Source organism: Lygodium microphyllum, chromosome 2 (assembly GCF_053477565.2).
Source record: "Lygodium microphyllum isolate KBCC chromosome 2, Lygodium_microphyllum_v1.1.10, whole genome shotgun sequence".
Classification (NCBI taxonomy): Eukaryota; Viridiplantae; Streptophyta; class Polypodiopsida; order Schizaeales; family Lygodiaceae; genus Lygodium; species Lygodium microphyllum.
In genome coordinates this window covers 57,739,668-57,755,671 of record NC_141136.1, presented here as the reverse complement: position 1 = coordinate 57,755,671, position 16,004 = coordinate 57,739,668, and the positions used below count along the sequence as shown (strand labels likewise).

At 42.3% G+C, this 16,004-nt stretch overlaps 1 protein-coding gene across 3 annotated transcripts in view; it reads right to left on the bottom strand.

Annotated features, from left to right (window-relative positions):
* LOC148039769 (calcium sensing receptor, chloroplastic-like) overlaps positions 1-16,004 on the bottom strand; it is a 48,257-nt gene that overhangs the window by 18,943 nt on the left and 13,310 nt on the right. For 2 of the 3 annotated variants that reach the window (XM_087693911.1, XM_087693892.1), the window contains exons 2-4: positions 5,549-5,782; positions 5,267-5,462; positions 5,026-5,167 (exon numbers count right to left, since the gene is read on the bottom strand). In XM_087693911.1, coding sequence (XP_087550037.1) covers positions 5,026-5,167; positions 5,267-5,462; positions 5,549-5,782 — 572 coding nt within the window. The remainder of the gene's footprint in view (positions 1-5,025; positions 5,168-5,266; positions 5,463-5,548; positions 5,783-16,004) is intronic. The other variant, XM_087693902.1, reaches the window with a different exon arrangement.

The following is a 16,004-nucleotide window of genomic DNA, read 5'->3' as shown; positions in this document are numbered from 1 at the left end:
ATCAAGAGCAGAGGTGCCCAAAGAGAAAGATCCTCTTCATCAGAGAAGGCAAATAAAGGTTGTAGGCTCAACAACACCTTCATATTTCCCATATTTCTATTGCATTGAGAGAGAAATCCTTATCTTCTTCTCCTCCCCACACTCCATTTACACGTTTGCAACACCAGTGCTATGGCCACTCCGCAAACAAAAGAACCAATGTCATTGACCTTTGCTCCTTACCCATCAATGTACATGCCTCTTCCCCCGGCACTCCTTGTGCCACCTTACCCTTTTGGGCCACAAAGATCATTCTGCATCAGCTATCAATTTTTTATGCTCTAGGCAATAAGGCACACACAATGCACACTAAGTCCTTGCGAGCAAAAGGAAGCTCTAAGACCCCACAAGGTAATAAGCCCTCTTCGAGACCACCGCAATGCACTATGGAGGTTTCTCCCATCCATTTTCATGTCTAGTGGCTTCCACTGCCAGTGGTTTTGCAATCCCCTCCACCAAGAGATAGTGGCTATTGGGTACCGGTCTACTCCTTGGAGAGACAATGGCTGTTCAACTCCATCCTCTCCTTTGGCTCTATAGTCTGCTCCACTGAGAGACAGTTGCCTACCTCTGGCTCCGTAGAAGCTACCCATTTCCCTTCCTCTTGTGTATGTCTCCATGGACACCAACACCAATGCGGGCATTGGGAAGTTTCTGGGCGATACCCCACCCTCAACTTCCTCTTCTACTTGGGTTCGAGAGGCCACCTCTCGGAGCTACCTAGCTTCTAGTCTATTGGGGCCCCAGATATCTTCTTTGACAACAACAGTAGCATTTTCTTCGTCATTATACACTTTGGATGCCATGATCCACGATTTTTTAGATTCCCTCTCTCTCTCATAGGGGGATTCAAAGGGGACTCATTTATCTTCTACTTTAGAGGGAATCCCATTCCTTCAACTTCAAAAGGGGATCCTCCTCATTGTGCAACTCTTCACACACCCTTTATCTTATTGGGGTGGTTGATATCTCCATGCTATCTCAGCATCGATACCTAGGATCTACATGTTCTTCCTAGTTTGGGGCCTTGGATGTTTCAACCATGTCTTGGTGGCTACACCTTCATATTCCTTCCAACATGGAGCTACCGAGCTTGTGGAGTTTGTTTCACGCTTACAACCCCAAAGAGGGTTGGGCACCCACATTCTGGGACACCACTCGAGACTGTCTGTGCCTATAAATAGGGCACTGACTCCCTTCATTCTACACACTACTAAACGTTCATTGATTCACTCTTTTCATCAAAATACTCTACTCCATTAGTCTCCACTCTATTCCTCAATCTCTCCACTACTGTTCACACCCCTACCAAGAGGACATCTCAGTTCATATATGATCCTTCGCAACCATCTAATGTCTTGCAATTTGTTCCCTCCATTGCGGCTGCATTTACTGGGCACATGCTACCACCCAGTTGAGGCATCATCAAGACTACTGGAGCAGTGACATTCTCGTCAAGATTTTTGTTTTGCACCCGCATCTCTCCTACATCCATACCATCTCCTACAGGCTGTTTGCTGCCTTACTATGCCGCATTTTGCTGCTTGGAGGTTCTCTTTTGCTACAATTCAGTCAAAGGCACGCCACCATGCTGTCCTTGTGACTCCAAAGTGCAATGGTTGTTGGTGATCTTCTTCTCTCCCTCAGACGGCATTCCACTCCCTCTACAACTGTCCACCATTTGGCATTTACCTTGATACCCTGATACCTGGAGGACTCTGTTTTGCTCCATTCATTGTGCAGATTCCCTAAAGGTGTGCTACCTGATCAGCCAAGACAATGCGATCATCTTTGAGCTTTGCTCCATTGTATCAGCATGATTCAGTGTTCATCACCCTTCACTCTTCTTCCAAGTTTTCTTCTTCTCTCAGTGTTTGCTATACACTTTGTGTTTCTCCTCACAAACCCAATTGCCTCTTTGATATGATATGAGTGTATATCGTCCCGTCACTTTTCTCAACATGGTATCAAAGCAAAGGTGTGTAGAGAACTAAAGATCATCTTCATCAGAGAAGACAAACAAAGGTTCCAAGCTTGACAACACCTTCATATTTCCATTGCATCATCGAGAGAGATCCTTATCTTCTCCTCCCCCCCACACTCCCTTTACATGTTTGCAACACCGTTGCTATGCCTCTCCACAAACAAAAGGATCGACCTTCTATGGCAAGAATAGTCATACCACCGAAAATTGTCATTGACCTTTGCTCCCTATCCCACCGAAGTATATGGGTATTCCCTGGCACTCCTTGTGCCACCTTACCCTTCTAGGCCACAGAGATCATTCTACATCAACCACCAATTTTTTGATGCTCAAGGCAATAAGACGCACATGATGTGCACTAAGCCCCTGCGAGCAAAAGGAAGCTCTAAGATCCCACGAAGCAATAAGTCCTCCTGGAGACAACCGCAATGTGCTACAAAGGTTTCCCCCGTCCATTTTCAAGTCCACTAGCTTCCATGGCCCGTGATTCTGCAATCCCCTCTACCGAGAGATAGTGGTTGCTAGGTACCATCTCCTCAATAGTCTACTCCTTTGAGACATAGTGGCTGTTTAACTCCTTCCTCTCCTTCGGCTCCACAGTCAGCTCCACCGAGAGACAATGGTTGTCACCCACCTGTGGCTCCATAGGAGCTACCCCATTTCCCCTCCTCCCTTGTATGTCTCCACGAACACCAACTCCAATACGAGGATCAAGGAGTTTCTATGTGATACCCCTCCTACCACTCCCTCTTCTACTCAAGTTCAAGAGGCCACCTCTGGAAGCTGCCTAGATTCTAGTCCATTGGGGCCCTAGATACCTTCTTCGACACTACCAACAGCATTTCCTTCATCATTCAACACTCTAGAAATTGTGATCCATGAGTTTTTAGATTCCCTATCTCTCTTAGAGGGTGATTCAAAGGGGGCTCATTTTTCTTCTACTTCAAAGGATATCCCATTCCTTCAACTTCAAAGGGGGTCCCTACTCATTGTGTGGTTCTTCACATACTCTTTACCTTCTTGGGCTGGTTGACATCTCCATGCCATCTCACCCATTGATACCCAATATCTACAGGTTCTTCCTAGTTCAGGGCCTTCAATGTTTTAGCCATGACTTGGTGGCAAGGCCTTCGTATTCCTTCTAGCATGGAGTCAAGGAGCTTGTGGCTTGTCTCCCAAGGTTGAGTTTCGAGTATTGTCAGCTCATCATGTCTACAATTCCTCATTATAGGTTTCCTTACATGTGGAACACTAGGCACGCTCTCACCTCTTTTGGCTCCTTTTGGGGCCTAAGAGGGGATGTTGAGAAATGCATTAGTTGCATTTCTATTCATTAATTCATTCCCATTTCAGTCTTACAACCCCAAAAAGGGTTGGGCATCCACATTCTAGGACACGACTCAAGACTATTTGTGCCTATAAATAGGGCACAAACTCCCTTTATTCTACACACTACCAAACATACATTCATTCTCTTTCCATCATATTACTCTACTCCATCAGTCTCCATTCTATTCCTCAACCCTCTCCATTGTTGTTTAAACCCCTACATGGAGGACATCTCAATCCGTGGACGATCCTTCACAGCTATTTGATGTTTGGCGGTCTGTTCCATCCATTGCAAGCTGCATTTAATGGCCACATGCTGCCCCCCCACGTAAGGCCCCACATGCTATCTACTGCCCCAATATATTGTGTTTTGCTACTAGGAGGCTCTCTTCTACTATGATTCAGTAAGAGGCAAGCCACCATGCTATTGTTGTGACTCCTGAGTGCCATGGTTGTTGGTGATCTTCTTTCCTCCCTCTGATGACATCCAAGGATGCATTCTGCTCCCTCTACAGCTTTCCTTCACCATTCGGCATTTACCTTGATACCCTACTATCCAGAGGACTACATTTTGCTCCCTTCATTGTGCAGATTCCCTACATGTGCTACTCCCTCACCAGACAAAACAATGCAGTCATCTTTGAGCTTTGCTCCATTGTATCAGGGTGATTAAGTGTTAATCATTCTTCACTCTTCTTCTGAGTTTTCTTCTCTCATTGTTTGCCGTACATTCTACGTTTCTCCTCGCAAACCCTATTGTCTCTCTAATATGATATCCGTGCATATTGTCCCATCACTTTTCTTGAAATGGGAGACAGTTGGGGGTTGAAGGGGTGAATGTCCATGCCCCATTTGTAGGCACACAAGTCACTGAACTATGTAGGATGATAAAAATATTGTTTTTTTGGAGCTGTAAATGGAAACCAAAATAAGAATTCATGTAATGCTCAATACCCTTCTCCAAGTAAGCTATTGTGGGTGAACCCTCATCTTCTAAGCATCAAACATGGGTAACCCTCTAAACCTTTGATAGGAAGTAGCAAATAATGTCTGATGCATGATTTGTGTAAACCTGCTTCCAAGGCTTCACTTCATAATTGGCGCCTAAGAGACATGAGCTAGCTGCACCTTGATCAAATATAATGCAGGTATAAATTAGTTGTACCCAACCAGCAGCCAACCCAGCCTTTTCCCCTACAAAAACCTTAGGTATATAAACATGTAGCATACTTTTGGACTTGATGGTTCCAAAAAAAGCCTAAGGTACAAGGACCGCCTCTGCATGTATGTGTGACAATGTAGCATAATGTCAACCTTTGCTACATGGTTACCATTAAATATTGAACACATGTAGAATGATTTAATGAAAAAATACTGCCCAGATGCATGGCATGATATTCTGATGTTCATAACAAGCATCCAGTCTATCTGTACAAATCCATATGATGCTGTTAAACACATGTTCGAGCCCTCTTTGATTCTAAGTTGGGCATATTCCTGGGAAATTCAATACAATGGCCAGTCTGGATCCTCAAGTTCAGAGTTTTTTTTTTTAATTAACAGTCACTAATTTTGCAACAGTATTTGCCTATGAAGGTTCTGAACTTTGTACTGGCAGAAATGACCAAGAAAAGAAGTCCACCAAAAATGTGTCACAAAGCACTCGCACTTACGGAACAAAAAGCAGATTGCTTGCAGCAGAGCGAGGCAAGCTTGGAATTCCAGACTTGGACTTCTCTTTCTCCGTACGAACATCAATCAATAGATAATTTTTCTTCATAACCATGTCTAGTGCCTGAAGGGCTGAAAGATCACCTACATCAAACATTTCGGAGTGATTTTACATCAGACTGTGTTTAAGTACTTCTGTGCACTAATTGGTTAACTTATAAGGGGCCTCAGATGGCAGTTTACCTTTATAACCTTTGGTAGCAGAAACAATAGCTGAAAATATAGGAGGGGCCAGAAAATAGAATAAAAGCACAATTCCTGCAGTTTTAAACAGAGAAATCGAATCGGTAGCTACCAACCATTGCAAAGTACTTGAAACAAGAGGTTCTAGAGCTTTCAATATCTCTTTAGAGGCCTCCTTCATAGTCAAAGCCACAGTCTGCCTCCAAACATAGAAAGCAAAACGGAGAGTAAATTTGACATGTAACATACAGAACCACCACCAAAAAAGATTATTTGACCAACCTTTAATGCTTCTGAAATTGGCCTTGTATCAATGCCGGCTGTCTGTAAGAATTTCTCTATAAGCTTTATCAGATGAATTGCTGCTTGAAGGGCCATGCTAGTAATATTTTCCAAGATTGGAGTTGCTGCTATTAAGGTTGCCTCAACTAGCAAAATGAACTGACTTAAAAAAATGCGAACTACATCAAAGGGAGCTCTCAGCACCCCTGCAATTTGAATGTAAATCCCTTGGGCCTGCAAGTGTCAAACGGTGCACCCAGTTCAGTTTTACTAAAATTTTGTGAGAGAAAAAGTCCAGGAATGGCATTTTCTAATTATCTTCATGTCAATAATTATCAATCCCCCCAAGTGAAATCAAATGCAGATCCATCTTGCTGACATGTATGAAGGGATATGCAACTCCTGAAGTCATGGATAACTGTGTACCAACTTAACATCCAACTTCCCCTGTTAATAACCTAGAACTTGCAAATGGCATCACAGCCAAAGATATAAAAGTGACAAATAAAAAACCAAATAACTAGGTAGGCTTCTTCAAGGGTAATGTCATTCAAGGTGAATGTCATGACCTTGCCATCCCAACAATCATTTTTTCATCTGCTAAAAGCAATCCATTCTTGTTCTTCCACTAAACAAACCCATTCTGCTGAGATGTGCAAGGAACAGAGAATTGATCCCCATAACATCTCAACCTTACGATAACATACTCCTACCATTATCATGATAACAAACTCTATCATTATTATTTCTTCAATCTCCTAGCACAACTATAGATTCCAGTCGCAACCATATAAGGCACTTGGAAAAACTAAAGAAACTAGCTGAGTTGTGTTCAAAAAGTAACCGATGACTGCTCAAACAAGCTAAACAAAGAACTCACTTCTCTCTCAAAACTCGCTGATGGAAAAATTAGGGTAAAAACTCTCAATGATGTTGAGATAAAATGGGAGACCATGCATGACAATGACAGGACAGCAACCACCACAATCCACTCCGGCTGCACGACTATACCCCATACACGGTAGCCTGGACAAAAGTTGCATGTAACCTAATAGTGCTAAGCAGGAACTTTCAATGCCCTATCTCTCTCTCAAAACTTGCTAACGGATTAATTAGAGGGTAAAAGTTCAAAACTCTCCATAATGTTGGAATAAAATGAAAGTCCATACATGACAATGATAATACACCTCAATGCACATTGGGTGCACAATTACACCCAATACAAAGTTTTCTAGACAAAAGTTGCATATGGCTAGTGCTTAGCAAAAACTTCCAATGCCAAGGCTAGGCAAGATTCTGAGAAAAAATGGAGATGAGGTTCCAAAAGAAGCTGAGAGGGTACATCCAATGTACAAAAGAGAAGGACGGCTCTAGGAAACATTGCAAAACACATCAACCATTAACCCAAGTAGGGGCATACTCTGATGAAATAGTTTCCAGAAAAAACTGCTCTCCAGCGAAATGATAGTGAATGCAACATCCTTGGCCTCCAATGGAAGATTGAACTCTGGCACTGCTATGGTAACTGAAACCAGCCTTCCTCCTTGGATAGGGAAATTCCTCGATTTCAACAATTGGAATTCAAGTCCTAAGTCCTCAATTCTGAGCATGCATCCCGAGGTGGCTGTCAAACCCTAATTTCTGCTATAAATTAGGATTTACAACAAAGATTGACTGAAATCTCTTCCTCTGATGGCTCAAACTGTTGGAAAATGCTGAGATAACTTGAGAAATGGCTAGGGGATAAGAGAGAATGTTGTAGAGAGAGAAATTTCAAAGTTTCACTGCAAGAAATGCTGAAAAGTAACTACTACCCTGCTCAAACAATCATGGAAGCTATCACCTACAGGTTAGGACCACAGAAAGACTACCGCCCCCTCATGTATGCTATCATCTGCACTAGAAGGAACTTGGACTGCTGTCACCTACTCCTGGAGAGCTCCAAACTACTATCACATGCTGTAGGATTGATCCCTAGCGATTGCAAATCACATCAACAACCTCTCCTTACTCTCTAACAACATCCTTCTCTGTCACAATGGCTAGAATAGACTTTCACCAGCCCCTAAAAACGTTTTTCCACTTGCATGGGTAGTTTTGCCAAGTGGTATCCTTCTAATCCCATTTTCCGGCATTATCCAACTATTAAATTAATTTTTAGAATATTAATTCTGAAAATTGATTTAATAATTATTCTAGTGCTCAAAAAATTAGTTCCATTAATCAATAATTGAATTGGCTAGGCCAATTTGTCTTCCAAATATCCCCAAGCAATTATTGACCCTTGGACTGGCATAAATTAATTAATTAATGCTTTGTCTCTAATGTCACCACTCATATTAGTGGCCAATAAATTGGTTTAGGCCCAAAACTGACACTGGGTACCACCTAGTCCCTATCAAGCATAACTTATTACAACTTTTGCCTTTGGCATCAACTAATACCTTGGAGTCTTGGGTCCCACATTGTGAAATAATTAACTTGCACCTCACATATGCAAGCAACATTAGTACATTTGATTAACTTTTAATCAAATGCTAAGCAAAGCAATAAAATTTCACATCCTCATGACAATAACTCTGAGTCCTAATTATCCAAGCGTAATGTATTGTGCACATCATAGTATGTTGCTACTAATCCTTGCTGAAATCTTGCAAACTTTATCGCAAAGTAGAGAATCTCTTAAGGTAACACTCTATAGTAGACCCAAGGGCCAACACACTGAATATACAACTATTGAGCTCATAGTCGCCAAGAAACGCATTTCCAATGGGCAACAAATGTCTAAAACATTTGCCCATTTCATGAACGGCCTAAAACATCGAAAATCAATTTCCACAAAACATGATCAAGTTGGTCAAAAAAACATAGTCGATGAGTCTTTTGGGAGTACCCTAGCGATAGGTATGAAGCTAATGACATCAAGCTATGGATGAGGAGATGGATATAAATGATGTGGAGAAACCAAGCCATTCAATACATTTCTTCTCCTTCACTCCTGTTTTGGTTTCCATTTACAGCCCCAAAAGGCTTTCTATGCACCACACGAGAGAGCTGGGGCGCTACCCAAGGGACTTTAGTGGACACCACTCTAGACAATCTATGCCTATAAATACGGCACTCATTTCTCTCATTCTTCATCCCACACATTCATTCCTTCTATCCTTCTTGTCACTCTCTTTCATATTCTCGTTCCCCATCCATTCCACTGCCATCACACCCCATGAGGACATTACGATTCATGGCTTCTACATCCATCTTTTGCAGCCTCCATCATTTGATGTCAGCCCTCCTCACTTGGCATCATCATCAAGCTTGCATTTGCAGTAGCTTCAAGCCGTCTACAATAGATTACGCCCTCTTCCTTAGCCCTACATCACATACTTGTGTTTTTGTGTTTTCTTCACTCATTAAGAACTGCCCAGCAATCACCTATCTGCAGCCACTTACAGGGAGAGATCTTCATTAGATATTCTTGTGTTTTCTTCTCCAACTGGATGCCGAGAAATCGCCTTGATAGTAGCCATCATCTCGGAGAGATTTCAACATATCCTTCATCTCTTACAACTTTTGAGGACTGTGTTTCACTCCGTATGCAGCCAGCCGTCCATTCCTTCACCATTCAGCATTAGCTTTGATATCCTACAGCCAAAGGGCTGCAATTCACTCTCTTCATAGTGCAGATTTCTTCTAATTGTTGCCGCTTGATCAGACATGACAATGCAATCATCTTCAAAGCTTCAACTCTATTGTATTTGCTTGATTCACTTAGCATGATTTAATGATTTATCATTCATCATCTTCCTCCTCTCTGTTCTCCAAGTTTTTTTCTTCTCTCAACATTTGTCGTACACTGTTTCTCCCTGCAGACCCTATTGTCTCTCTCTTATGGTATGAGTGCATACCATTCTATCACTCTATTTAGACATGGTGTCATAGCAAAGGTGCTCAAAGAGCTAAAGATCCTCTTCATTAGAGAAGGCAATCAAAGGTTGCAAACTCAGAATCACCTTCAGAATTTCCCTATACTCCACTACATCATTGAAAGATACCCTTATCTTTTCTCCCTCCCATCCTCCCTTTACAAGTTTGCCACACTAGTGCTATGGCCTCTCCACGAGGGATAGACCATAGAGTACTCCTACAACAAGAACGGTCATACTACCAAAGATTGTTGACATCAACTTTTTTCCCTACCCCACAAAAGTATATATGTCTCCCCTTGGCACTCGTGCCACCTCACCTTTCTAGGCCACAAAGATTATTCTACATCAGCTATTAGATTTTTATACTCAAGGCAATAAGATAAATATAATGCAAATTAATTCCTTACGAGTAAATGAGGATCTTGAGAGGATATCTGATATGCTAGGGTTTGCACTGAGGAAACACAGCACGTATGACCAAGACTCAAACACTAACAAGTAAAACTCAAACCGTAAACGTAAAACACGAAACACAAAAACTCAAAACTCAAACACATAGAGAAGAAAGTCTAAAGTGAATAAATGTTGTAAATGAATGTAACAATGTACAAAATGACCGAGGGCAAAGCAATGTAGTGTCGAAGAGTGACATCCACTAGAGACAAATCCCAAGTGTAATAACCACTAATCGAAGATGAGAGAGTGCCGAGGCAAAGAACTATCAGGCAACAACAAGAGAGGTGTTTGTTGATATAGACAGCATGTTGGACAACAAAAACAGAGGTATTGGAGCAGTCACCCGGTGAGAGAGATGGCAATAGCCTATCGCCTATCACTAGAAGCTGAGAACGTAAGCTAATCAAGTGCTATGACAACACAACAGATGAAGACCTCCAAACAACGGGGCGATGGTTGAAAACACGACGCGCCTAGGGCAGAATAGTGATGGGCTACAGTCGGTGATGGCTAGACAACAAATGGTAGGTAGCTGATAGCTGAAATCAGCACAGTAGACTAAGAAACCTACACAAAAGGATAAGGTTGAATGGTAGGCAGCCCATCTATTTATAGATGTTGAAGGGTTTTAGGGGACCACTGAAACTCTCTCAAACCACACACCAAATTTGTGTTTTTTAATAATTATGTGTGTTTTGGAGCTATTTAAATATGCTACTCAGTTGTAAAGCGTAATTTAGCTCAACACCCCCTTCAGGCCCAAAACTGAGCTTAAAAGGGAAGGCCGGCAATTTTTACCCCAAGGCATCCCACCCAAAAGCAGCCAGGGTATCAAACAAAGGAGTGCATATCGACTGCCCAGTGGCCTACCAAAACCATAGAGGCAATGGTTATCTTACCAAGGGAGTCCAAAGTCATCAAGCTAGAGAGAACAAGGCATCGGACAAAGGGTGCTCGTCAACTGCCCAGTGGCCTACCAAGCCCTACAAAGGCGAATGGAACCACATTGAACTTTTTTCTTTTTGGGTGGAAAGTTAATTTTAGAGGTGAAGGCTAATTAAGTAACAATAACCAAGAAGACAAAAATAGGGATGGTACACCCAACACGTCACAAAACAATACAAGCTTACCCAACCACTCCAAGATATCGATGATGAGGGAAATGTGATGAAGTATCATGGTAAGTATGGTGGTGTAATCCACCAATGAAAACAGCTTAGGATCCGTCCAATTGTGCTCTACACAATGGGATACGTAATATGCTACATGCTAACGAATGCTCATGCAACAAGTGCCCCTTCAATAGTGTCCCTCGTGGGAAAATTGTTCACATGTCCAAGCACTCTAGTACAAAGATGATAAAATCATGCAATGCATAGGAGAAGATACAACACGGGGGACGGCCGAGCCGATGTCAAAGACAAGTATAGAATACCAAGAAGGGTAGAGATCCCCTCTCAACCCAAATGTCAATGCCGAAAAAAAAAGAGGAGCCTGAGGATAATTGTAACCAATCTTCCTTCCATGGATGGGTGGTAAATCCCTGATTACAACTTAATTATAGCATCAAACAATAAATGCAAATCTGAAAATACAAATTTACCTATTGATCTTTGACAATGCACACCTAATTGGCCCCAAAATTGGCACCCCTTTCGGTATTTCTTTAGCTTTATTGAAGAAAAAGTTGATTTACAATGGGATTCTCCCAATCCCCTTCGCAATCCAAACTCCCCTTACTGTCCAAAGTGACCAACAAGTCTTCAATCTGATTTGCCCCTTTGACTTGGGTACTTAATTGGCCTTCACCCGCTTTGATGAAGATGGAAAATGCCCCAAATTCAATTATTTGCTCGTCCCTCCACTTGAATAGGCTAAAAACAGCTTCAGCCCTGTTGAATCCAAGTCTTGGGGCTTCCAATTTCTCGCACACTTCCCGAGGCTACTGCTAAAACCTAATTTCTGCTGCATATTAGGATTTACAGCAAAGAACTCTGAAATTTCTCAGCCTCCAAGGGTCCAAATGCTGAGATCTTTGAAGATAAGTTGTGAAATGGCTGGAAGATGAGAGGAAAAGCTGTAGAGAAAGAAAATTCAGAGTTTTCTCGCAAAGAATGACTGAAAATCAGTCAAATGCAGCCGTTGCCTTGCCATAACAGCTTGTAGATGCAAAGAACTGAAGAAAATCAATCAATAAAAGCTGCTACCTTGTCTCAACAGCCTGTAGATGTTGTCTCCTGCTATTGATTGGTCTTCTCCTACCCTTGGCAACCTTAGAAGGTCCTCCAATGGCTGCAAATCAGACCATCAGCCTTTCCTCCCTCTCTCTTGCAGGCTGAATTGATAAAAATGCCTCTCTCTAACCTCTAAAGACGTTTTTCAGTCTTGGATGGGCATTTTTGACAAGTGGCAACCTTCCCAAATGGTTTTTCCAGCATTTTCCATAGTTGAATATTAATTTTCAACCTTTAAATACTGAAAGTTAATCTAATAATTATTTCGGTGTCCTAAAAAATAATCTGACTAGCCAATAATTATATTGGCTAGGCAGCTTCCATTCCTGAGTATCTCTGTGCCATCTTTGACCATCAGATCGGTGTTAGGTACCATTAAATGTCACTTCTCTAGTGTCACCAACTGACACTTATGGCCAAATGAATTACCTAGGCCAACAACTGGCACTAGATACTACCAAGTACCTGTGCCGCATAACTTATAGCAACTTTTGCCTTTGACATCCTGTGATTTCTTCAGGTCCCGGGCTCGTAAATTTACTTTAACCCCAGTTGCACCTCACATGTTCGACATTTACTTAATCATGTGATCAAAAATTAATGCGCATGTTATTTGAGGTTTCAAAAATACATGTCCTCATTCGTGTGGTGCCGAGATCCATGTGGATGAAAATGATGAAGCATCCCAACTAAAAGAGCAAGGATAGAAGACACCGCCATGGTAGTATTGAGAGAGATGTTGCATGATTAGCTATGGGAGGGAAAGCCTCCATGTTGGTAGAAGAGTAAAACTCCAAGTAGATGGAACCATAAAATGAACTGCATGTATCTCCTTTCTCCAACTAAGGAACAACCAGTACAATCATGTATGTTAACCCTACACTGAAATATAAAACTTGCAAAAGAGATCAAAACCTGCAAGCACAAAGGTGAATAGTGAGATGCTCCAAAAAGAAAACTGAAAATAAAAGAAAGCAAAGTTAAGTGCAATGCAATTAGCATGTAAGTATATAGCAGAAGTCTAAAAAGGGAAAGGTTGTGTGTATGGCCACCATCATGTATAGGGAGGTGGGAAAGGGATCTTAGAAGGTGCAGTGGATGCCGTAGGAATGGATGCGTAACATACAATAGGCCAATCACCAGCAAACCAATCAACTAATCCTTCAAGAGTAGTGAAGGATGCACAGACTATTCCCATGCCACATATCTAATAGCCAGTAGGACAGATGGAGTAGATGGTGCAATAGCCAGAGACGTAGCTCCATTGGAGAAAGACCCTAGGCCCTGATACGACTCCTCATCCACATGGTCCAACATTTGGTACAATGTGCAAAACCTATTTTTCTTAGAAATTTGCTACCAAGGGGTCATGTTTCTTTGGTTCCCTCAAAGGAAGTGGTGTCAATCTTGTTTTGGCTCACCTTCGTATCTTGTGAGTTCTTGCCACTATTGGTTTTCCCTCACGAAGAAGAGGCAATCAACCCTCGCCCCTCTAAATGAATGTGTGGGGAGAACTTCTTGTCGACTTAATCATGCAACCTCACGTAACGCAAGAACTAGCACTCAAAACTCGTCGAAGGTTGGCAATCTAGATGGTGAGATAATGTACTAGATAAAATGGAAGTATTTGTCACGCAATTTATTCAAGAAGGATGTGACCTAATCGTCATATCACTTCAAGGAGTCAATAGTAGCAAACTCGCCTAGTAAGCGCCAATACTCAGCCAACTTGACTTTCAAATCAACTTCTTTCTTAATGGAAAACTCAAGAAGCTCAAAATCAAGATTGATACGTTGAGTGCGATCTCCAACCGTATAACAGTCAATGAGATGACTTCAACGCTCAGATGAGAGGGGAAAATGCTATAACTGAGACTGGAATTCAAGAAGCAACCCCTACATTAACTCAATATTGACAATGGCATTGCATGCTCTCCATTAACAAATGTAATCAAGGCTCAATACCAACAGCCAAGTCCCAAAGGCCCTAAGATTCAAGCACTTGTTATATGAAGTTTGACGAAGTAGTGAAATTCGACCCATTAAAACGTTATCCGTAGAGGTATTCTTGGCCGTTGCAATAGGAATGATAGCGCTAGGAGTTGAAGAAGCTGTGTAATGGTGGTAGGGTGAAAAGTTGTGTAATGGTGGTAGGGTGAATACGCGTGATAGGGTGCGGAAGTGGAGTACACTTGGGAAGGAATCCCTGAGAGCCCACCATGCATACGAGAAGTGTGCGTAACGGATCCAAATGTAGACAAGGGTACACTGGGTATGGGCATGGTAACCGCCTGTGGAGTCCAAGGTGGAGAGATAGGGATACAGGGAGCAAAGAATGGAAATCCTTGCGTAGGTGTGACCCAAGGGATGTATGACAACAATCCATAAGCACAGGATAGATATAGATATCCTCTAAAAGGTCATGTGGGGGGACTATGAGTATACGGGGGTATCAAAAAATAAGAAGTATGCTCTAATACCATGTCAAAAATAATAGGTATACTCTAATACCATGTTAAAATAAGCAATGGTGGAGAGAGAGTAGTGTTTGTGAGAAGTAACACAAAGTGTGTACGGCAAACACAAAGAAAGAGAAACTCAGAACCACAAGAAGAACACGATGATGATGCACCGAATCATGCTATGAGAAGCAAAGTTGATACAACAGAGCCGAAGCTAAAAAGATAGCTGCATTGTCCTATTTGAATTAGGTAGCAGCACCTGTGGGAAATTTACACAATGAAGGGAGCAAAACGCTGTCCTCTAGGCAATGGGCTATTGAAGCAATCACTAGAAGGTGAAGGACAGTTTGTCGAGGGAGTGAACCACAGCCCTCTAATGTTGGGGAGTAACTTGGATGGCAAAACGCAAATCCTACAATATCGAAGCTATAAAATGCAGAGAGCAGCCCAAATGCTGACGCCAAGTGGATAATGATGACATCAGATGATGGAAGATGAGCCGGGCTGCAAAAGCACAAGTCCTAGTAGCCTCCGTGACAGACGAGTGACACCAAGTGATGGAGCAGGAGCCAGGCTACATAAACGCAAGTCCCAATAGCCCTTGTGATAGACGAGTGATGAAATCACTAACGCTCGGTGATGTAGACTATGGCCAGAGTGGCCAGAGGCTAGGATGCTAACGCCAAGCTAGAGACATTGACGACAAGCAAGGAGAAGACCTCCAGTCTGAAAAACGCAGGTGAAGGTGGAGCCTTAAGGAGAAGGGTGCAAATGCGAAGCAGATGATGGTAACACGAGGTGGAAGATGCCCCAAACACAAGGCCTGATGATGGAACAGGGCGCCTGAAGCAAAAGAGGAAGAGTAAAGGCAGCCACGAGCCACAAATCACAATGTCCTCCCAAAGGAGTGTGAGGCCAATAAAAGGGGCTGGTGAGAGAAGGGAAGTGGTGGTGGTGACCGAAGAGAGTACTTGGAATGAATGAAGTGACTGCCTCTTTATAGGCATAAGCTATCTAAGGTGATGCACCGCTGTGTGGGCACCCACTGAAAAAGTGACCGAAATGTGGACACCGGCTCTTTTTGGGGCTGTTAATGTAAAGCCCTAAAATGAAGTGTGTGTACTGAATGTTGGAAAATGGCAGCCAGCTATGGAAAGAGAGAAGAGAGACAATGACAGCAAGAGAGTGAGCTGAAGCAAAAAGAAAAGAGTGTACTTGCTAGAATGAAAGATAGAGTGAAAGTACAACTTATGTTTCGATCAAGGGTTGACCTAACCAACCTTCCACCAACTAACTAGAGTTAGGTTTATTTTACTCTAGAGTCTAGTGTCACTACTTTAAGTTTCTAAGACACTAGGTGTACACACCTTACATTGAC